Source organism: Apostichopus japonicus, chromosome 23 (assembly GCF_037975245.1).
Source record: "Apostichopus japonicus isolate 1M-3 chromosome 23, ASM3797524v1, whole genome shotgun sequence".
Classification (NCBI taxonomy): Eukaryota; Metazoa; Echinodermata; class Holothuroidea; order Aspidochirotida; family Stichopodidae; genus Apostichopus; species Apostichopus japonicus.
The window spans coordinates 675,134-683,562 of record NC_092583.1 but is presented as its reverse complement, the minus strand read 5'-3'; the positions used below and the strand labels follow the sequence as shown (position 1 = coordinate 683,562).

The window sequence follows — 8,429 nt, the reverse complement described above, 5'->3', positions numbered from 1 at the left end:
TTCCCACCCCCCCTCCCCCCACCCTACCGAATTGTGCAATGTAATCAAGTTTATACCCCAGATTGTTGTGCTACGCGTAAGAATATTAAAATTGATTGGCAAACCTGGCCTTAAGTGAAATTGAGATGCAGTATTTTCCCACATTTTCAGTTGTTACACCCCTTAACCTCAATGGATGGCGTCACTAATAACTATCCAATCTATCCTGCTATTGGTTATGTATGCGGTTGGTAAGTTTTCTTTACTAATTTGAATTTGTCAGTCATTTCCACTGTTCTAGTCATATATGGCGTAGGAGGCCGGGGGCTGCAGCCCCCAACCAAAAATGTTTGTGAAAATTCGGGCAATATGCTGAGAATTTTTTGGGCACCTACTGAAAGAAAAATAATTTGCAATGTGTTTTTCAATGGTTAAAATTATATTTTTCTTATCATTATTATTGTAATGACTTTCCCAACAACTATAACCAATATGGAAGGGTTATAACACGGAAAATGAGTGTATGTTATTGGCATGCGATGTATTAACTGATGCATGCCTATATGATATGCACATTAACGGGTGTAATGCGCGCGGGGCGCACGAAAAATGTTGGTTATATTTTTCGGGCAAGTCGTTACAGCCCCCCCCCCCCCCCCCAAATCAACTTGGGTTCCTACGCCTATGCTGTTCTTTGCAAAGTATCTGTGGCAAACTTTTGTTTCTGTAAACGAATTGGGGAGGGGGGGTGGGCACCTTACAGGTGGACCCAGGATGTTGTAAAGGAGTGAGTGTAGCCCTGGGATGGTTTAAGCTGACCCCAGGTGGGGAAGAGGGGCAGGGGGTCTGTGGATCTTCCTGCAGAAATACAAGTGTTGATGTTAAATGGTGTATTCCTAGGTATTTAGACAGTAGATTAGTTCTATAATGAGGTATACATGCAATGTTGAGCTCATTTTTGTGCGAGGGTTAAAAAAAGGACATGGGGCAAATTTTAAATCCAAGCAATTATTTTACAAGGGGTATCAATCTGGATTGGCCAGAGGGGGATCAAGTATCTTATAGAAGAGGTAGTGTTGCCCTGGGGTAGTTTACGAGGACTCCCATTAGGAAAGGGGGGGGGGTTTGGATGTCCTTCCCCAGATAGGTATCAAATGTGTGCACGACCCCACCCCCCCTTGATCCACTCCTCATGGAGATGAACAAACAGACAGACACACCGGAATTTATGTTACTTGGAAGAGGATGAGTAGCAAAATTTAACACTACAATTTGAATTATATTTTTACTTTATTGTCAGTTTTATTTCATAAAACTCATGACAAATGAACATGTCTTGATCTTTCTGACATTTTGTACAAAAACATAACAAAACAACAGATATCAGTTACAAAGAACATGCCTAATTAATAGACAATGTATTTAATATTAATGAATGGTAATCATCATGAGAAAAAGATTCCTATCTATAAAATCAATCAACACAACAGAATTTAACTTCTTGCAGTACACATGCTTCAGATCCAAACAGACTCTCCCTTAAAAGCAAATTAAAAAGGATCGGATACTACCCTTCTTACCTACTCACACACTAATGCCATTAGCAATGATTTTAATGACATCAACTTTACCATGGCAACCTTAACGATGATGTCACTGCTAGACTTGGCTAACGTATTACAATGTACCTTGTCTCTCTACCTTAAGGTAAATCTTACCGTGGAGATAGAAGAAGCTGTAGGCATCCATTATGGATAATTAAGTTAAACCGATACATTCTCTATTGATTTCCTTAAAATAAAACACTCGATTTGGGTCGTCATGTCCCGGGCGTTTGATATTTCGGGGGCTAGTAACCTCTTAAAGAATTTGTTAAAAACTGTTCTACTTTTTTTTTGCCATTCATAAACAAGAGAAGCTTTGGAGGACATCTTGGTGTCAACAGCTGCTGGCTTATTGATCAAACTGTCATGCGCACATCTTGTCTCTTCAAATCAAGAAACACAACCCAAACTTTAACCTTGTAAATGTCCTTATTAGCTCGAATAAAATGGTGACAATGACAACCATGTGGCCGATTTCCGAGTGCCCTCTCGGGAAAGGTAAATAATGTTTGTCATTTAATGTCGACGGCCTCTTAGCACGATTCACCTCGCTGGCATGACCCATTTCTCTTCTCTTATGTGACGAGCATCTTCTCTGATGACACAAGGAGAGGTAGGGTGGTTCTGCAGGACACTCAGACCTCTGGACCCTCACTGCCTGGGATAAGCTGCAATGAAAACATTGAAAAGTCTTAAATGTCAAACCCACCATTTGTAGAGAGTCATTTAATAGCAGGTAATCAAATAATATTACACACTCAATGGAGGGCGGGCTGCTATTTACCTTGCACATGAGAGAACTAAAATAAAGGAATGAAGAACTGCTCATCTAAAGGCAGGTACTGTTGGTAAAATGTGTAACAGCTGAGAGGGCCTCTCTGTTCCATCCTATTGTACCTCATTTCATCTCATCTGCCCATTGTTGTGTCTAATTCTAATTGTGTCTAATTGTGTTGTGTCTAATTCACTGTTGTGTCTAATTCTACTTTATTCATTGTTCACTCATTCAAAAATTAACTTAGACCCGTCATATTTGCTATTTAGCCTTTTTAGTTCCGTTTTTTGAAAAAATTCAAAAGAACTACACAAAATTACATTAAATTTACAGGACAAAAGGTTGTCTGTACTGAGGGATAAATTATAATAAGTCACCCATTAGGCATGACTAAATGGTTGTTTAATAGTTATCTCATAAATCTCTTAGTTACACCTCTGAATATTACATATGCGGCTTGAGATCCTTGAGATAATAGAGCTTATTAAGATTTTCACAATTTGATCCCTGCTGACCTCAAATAACCTTGACTCCACCAAAAGCAACAGGCACCTTGCACTCAAAATAGGCAAGTTACACGCTACATATGAAATTTGCCAACATTCCCATTCTTGGGATTTCATGACATGGTTCTCAGGCTTGATCTCTGCTGACCTACACCAAAAATTGTAGACTTGCTGCACATCATAACCTTGGCCAATTTCTACTGCATGTACAAAGATGCTCGGACTTGTAATTCTTGAGACAAAGGTTTTTCAATATCTTCACATTTGACCTTTCACCTGACCAAAAACAAGAGGTCCTTGTACTCTTGAACTGAAAGCCCCATACCAAGTAAAGATTTTATAAACGTTACCCTTCTTGAGATATTGATGGCAAGCTGGGGCATCTCACACATACATACAAACAAACCTACATGCACACACCAACTTGAATGCATATGTTATCTGCCTGCCAAAATCTTGCTTTCAAAGCAGCTTGTTGTGTTACTTTATCATGTAAAATATCTCCTAGCAAACTACCATGTAAACTCACAAGACCATATGACTTTTATAAATTTTCGCTAAAGGACACATTTCTAATAAAAAAAATGAAAAAAGCACCGTTTTAGTTTGAGAATTTTTTAGCTAAGAAAATTTACAGATAAGAAATTCAAACAGCAGTGAAGCATACGAATAGGATACTCCATAAACCGGATTTCTGGGTTAACCAAAAATAATTCTTGCGCAGGCTTTCCTTTGACACTGTGGTACCGATTTTCATTTGAAAGCTGTTTGATTTGAAAGTTAATGAATTCCCTTACTAACACACAGCCACTTGACAGCAGCATGGCTGAGTGCAGACAATCGATGCTCGTAAAGAAACACTTTGTGATCAAAACTGGAAAGACGGACATGTAAGTCATGCCTGCTCTGTCTGTAAGTTCATCTACATGTATGTGTATATATTCTAACCAGTATTGCTCATCAAATCTGCTACAATGACGGTAATGACCTCAATTGGTGTATTCAATTCAAGGTTGTTAATTACGAATCTCTGTTAACTCAAGTGAACACATTTGTGAAATTGCAAATTAATGAATTGGAAACTTTTGCATTAAAATACACCGTTCAGTAATAATTTAAACATATACAACACAGCATTTTATGTGTGTTGTTATATAATACATCTCATGTCTGCAGTGAAGTAGTTAAGCTTGCTCAAGAGTTCAAAAGTTATCTGGAGTTTACTTATTTATAGTTCCTCTTCTTCCATCTGACATTAGTTAGGTTCTACTCTCTGTTTACTGCATTTGGCTACAGTTAACATTTCTTTTTCTTTATGAATTACTTGACATGTAATGGTACCCATGGAATGTAGAAATTAAACTTGAAAAAGTGTTCTGTTTTCCTATTGAGTCCTGTACTGCATCTGAGGTTATGATCCAATGGTCAGTGTTAAGACTGTAGTCCAGTCACTGTAATTGATGTGCCTCAGATGTTTGATGGGTAATATCTCAAAGTGGCAGAAAAATACAACCTTGACTGATAGTAGTGTTTTTAATGGCCCGCAAAATATCAAAATTAATTTTGTACCTAACGTCATCCTTTAATATCAATATATATATATTTATTTTAAATTCCTGAAATATTTGTTAATTATTATCTTACCATAGTGATGTTGTTTCCATTCAATAAGATCTGGTCCAACTTTGTAACTCTTCTGCCCTCTGCGGTTGTTTCACTGTAAAATAAAATGATGATAGACCAAAACTAACTGCTGAACACTGAATGGAAATAATCTGTTTAACCCACATCCTGATCTTTACCAGCGGTTGATCATGTCCTAGTCTGAAGGAAAAAAAAATTTTTTTCCCAAAACTTACTGGGTTATCTATTTATGAACCTTACCTGTCTCCTCATAACAACTGCACCTTTTTAACACCACCCCAGACTGAACCATTCTAACTCTTACAAAACATCAACAATTTTCTTTTCCACTCTAGTGAAAGATGATTAACTAGGTGTTTGTTCTTTACTTTTATTGTGGAGCAACGATACACGTAAGGAAAATACATCAGTTTTTGCTTTAATTAATCAACCATTTTCTGGCAGTATCATTTCATAGCCAGGTTTTTCTAGTGATGATTCTAACTTCACCTAACTATTTTATGCTTCTCTTTCTTTATTTTTTCCATCAGTCCTCATGCACTACCTCCCCAATGTAAACCCACTTGGACCCACCTCATCCCATAATATTCTGCATACTTCTTGTCCCTACGGTGCACAAATAACAATGCTTTATAACACCTCATGTGATCATGAAATGTGACACAGAGGTTTAAGAAATGTGGAAACTGAAGGTATTCAACACTGCTGATCTGTATCTCATGGAGACCAATGACTTTGGGAAATGTTCATTGGCCAGAAGAACCAGCAACAGCTCCATCTGAGGTGTAGAGGGCAGTATACAACAACAAAAACATAAAAACAGGAGCTGGTGCACATTAATGGTTCACTTGCTTCTTAGCAGCCAGGCTTTCCATTTAACACTGGGGAATATTGATATATAAATGACAAAACAGTATTAGTTCTTGTACACAAAACATTAATGTTTAAAACTCATTAAACCCATACTGTTATGTAAAATTTAATTATCAAACAATTTCTAAGAAACATTTCTTTTCCAAGACCATACATTTGTTTTATGCAAGATGGCAAAGAAATTCACTTCATTTTGTTACTTTTAACTCATCAATTCTTCTAATCTAATATGGTTTGACATGTTTTAGCCATATTCCTTCTATACAAGACAAGGATCTCTATCATGATGGATGGACTGTGATATTATTGTGATTGTGGTATATTTTATGGAAACATTAATGTCCTGTTTAAATCATCACTGATGATCATTCTTATGAATATGATAAAAGTGGAAACTTTATAATTGTGTTTGAGGGCTGACAGAGTTTTCCCAGATAAACACTTTTCAGCTCAATTTCCATGATGGTGCAATTCCCCACCCCCACCCCCCCCCCACTTCTCACTATATTGTTACAATAAGAAGCTATGAAAAAAAAACCAGGAAGAATAGGTTACTCACAATTCGATGACATCTTCCAACACCATATCTGAGAAAAATAACAATCAAGGAAAATACACAAGGCTGATCAACAGCCATCATAATAGGACTACTCCCATGGATGGTATTTTGCCATCAAATACAAATATTGAAACTGGCTGTTGCATTTTGTTCCCATTCCTCCCTTCCCCCAACCCTCCTTCCACCTCCAACCCCCCCCCCCCCCACATTTGCTTCCTTAACTAGAGAATTGCAGCAACAATTCTAAAAGGTTTGTGGCTGAGGATATGGAACTACATCTTTATATTACAAAACACTTAAAAACTTCCAATCTGCTTTATATCACTATGTACACAGAAATGTCTAAGCAGCGATATACACCTGAGGAGAACATAATAGTTGTCAAAGGATACTGACAAAGTCATCAAAGCCAAGAAGAGTTCCAACAATTTCCTTGTCACTCTTCATAACGATGTGTATTCTGGAACCAATACACTTGTCCACAAGCTCTGAAAGAGATCAAATGTGCAACTGTTAATTCACTGTATGCAATCATATGCACTATACAACACAGTGGTAGAGTACCAACTGAGGTCAAGAGACTCGCAAAGTACCGTTCAGTAGTGTGGTTGTGTTGCAAACCAGAATTTACATTTGATACAATAGCACTCCCTGTGAACACTACACACCATGCACAGTTTATCCACAACAACTTTCAGCAGGGACATTAGTAGTTACATAGAAGGACAGTAGTGTTATGAAATGAATGTAATATAAATTTCACAAAATGACAACTAATAACAGTCGCTCCAAATGTTTACTTTGATACATTCAATGCTGTAGTAGAAGTACCTACCTAGACTTGATTCAATGGCATTTTCCTTCCCAAAATATAATTAAATGACTTGAAACAAATGCTACTTTCATGAATAAGAAGTCACAGGGTTATGCATTTGTTTTGGCAGACAGGTTAATGATAACAGAACTTACTTACACAAAATCACACAAATTCAATGTATCATCAGAGGTTGAATTTGAAGTGCAGGCCTATGTTTCAGATCCACAAAAGGATTTTAGAAGTTATTTGGTTTAGACCTGTGATGACCATTAGTTAGCAGAGTCGTACATCCAAGTTTCATTTGCACTTTGACAAGGTATAGCCTTATTTTTGTTCTCCCAAGACTCAGACCGTCTGTAAGCTTATCAGATAACTGATAAAACTGTCTGACACTGTTCCCTGCTTCATATTTTATTGCTTCCTGGTATATTATTGCGGTTAGAATGTAATGTATATGTCTTTCCGCCATAAAGTAGGTGCTTTCCACCATGGCCAAAAGCCCTTTTTTCTATGGCAGGAAGCACCATATTTGATAAATGGAATAAATTGTATATTTGTTGGAATAACCATACTCTAAGTCCATACAAACTAGTACTAATCAAAAGCTAGCTCGGACAAATTTGTGGTAAGACTACAAATCAAGCAAAAAAGGCCGGAGTCTTCATTTCTTTTAAACATTGCCTAGGCGTAAGGGTTAATTGAATATGATAGAAGCTGGGTTATGAAGAAGGCATGAATAGGCCTAGATTTGACAATTAACCAACAATACAGTATATCGACTGATAACAGTGACAAGCTGGCACCTCTAATGTATTTGATGTAAAACAGTGACAAGCTGGCACCTCTAATGTATTTGATGTAAGAATGTTTTATTCCGGCCGTCATACAAATAAACATTTGCATCATCATTGAAGCCAATTTTTTTAAGGCAGTATAAATTAAATGGCAGAACTGCTGCCAACCTAATGTCCTTCAGATATCTTTGTATTTCACTGACGTTTTGCCTAGTCCAAAAATGTGATAAATAAAACAAAGAAACTGGAAAAGCTTCTTACCATGACTAGCCACCTACTGTCCAGTACATTGTCTAACTTATCTAACTAGCCTAGTAACTTTTACTTGTTTTGTTAGGCCTAACTTAATATAACTTGATTTCAGTTAGCCTAACTTAGGCCCGGGCCTAGGTTTCAGCCGACTGTGACAAAATGTGAGGTTAACCGTAGGCTAAACCACTGTTTGGTGGTGTTGGTTATGGTTAAACCAAGGTCTGATTCGATCTAGCAATGGAGTCTTGTACACCAAAATATAAATTATGTCATATAGACAGACCTAATGGTAAGAGCTGCGACGGATTTGATGTCGGAGCAGCCATTGCAATGTTGCAAAGTTAGTGGATTTGAGAGATGTCCGTATCACAATAGGTAGTCACCTTCGTACCTTCCACTTGGTGTTTAGAGGTTTATTCTATGATAAGCATCAATATTTCTAACAGAAAGTTCAAAGCCAGTAATTGTTTCCAAAGTTCGACACAACCAGGCTAACTACTTTGTAGGATTACAAAACGTACCGCTAACGCTGTTTTCGCCTTCCGTACTATATACCGGCAACGCAACGTGTGCACTGAATAAAACGGCTGTTAACGACGTTTAGACATACAGCGCGTTGATATTTT

General features: G+C 37.4%; 1 protein-coding gene across 1 annotated transcript; it reads right to left on the bottom strand.

Moving 5' to 3' along the window:
• Nucleotides 1–1,256: 1,256 nt before the first annotated feature.
• LOC139964787 (U6 snRNA-associated Sm-like protein LSm5) lies at nt 1,257–8,372 on the bottom strand. The gene is made up of 5 exons (XM_071966750.1): nt 8,087–8,372; nt 6,333–6,428; nt 5,941–5,968; nt 4,509–4,581; nt 1,257–2,251 (listed from the first exon to the last, which is right to left on the bottom strand). Exons 1-5 carry the CDS (start codon nt 8,127–8,129, stop codon nt 2,219–2,221), a joined length of 273 nt encoding a protein of 90 aa, XP_071822851.1. The 5' UTR covers nt 8,130–8,372; the 3' UTR covers nt 1,257–2,218.
• Between the last annotated feature and the right edge of the window lie 57 nt (nt 8,373–8,429).

What these genes read in the sequence shown, in the direction of transcription:
- LOC139964787 (XM_071966750.1), bottom strand. Translation starts at nt 8,129, where the DNA reads ATGGCTGCTCCGACATCAAATCCGTCGCAGCTCTTACCATTAG. An exon ending in GTCGCAGCTCTTACCATTAG is followed by an intron (nt 6,429 to 8,086) that starts GTCTGTCTATAT and finishes GATCTCTTTCAG; the next exon opens with AGCTTGTGGACAAGTGTATT. An exon ending in ATGGAAACAACATCACTATG is followed by an intron (nt 2,252 to 4,508) that starts GTAAGATAATAA and finishes TTTTCATTGCAG; the next exon opens with CTTATCCCAGGCAGTGAGGG.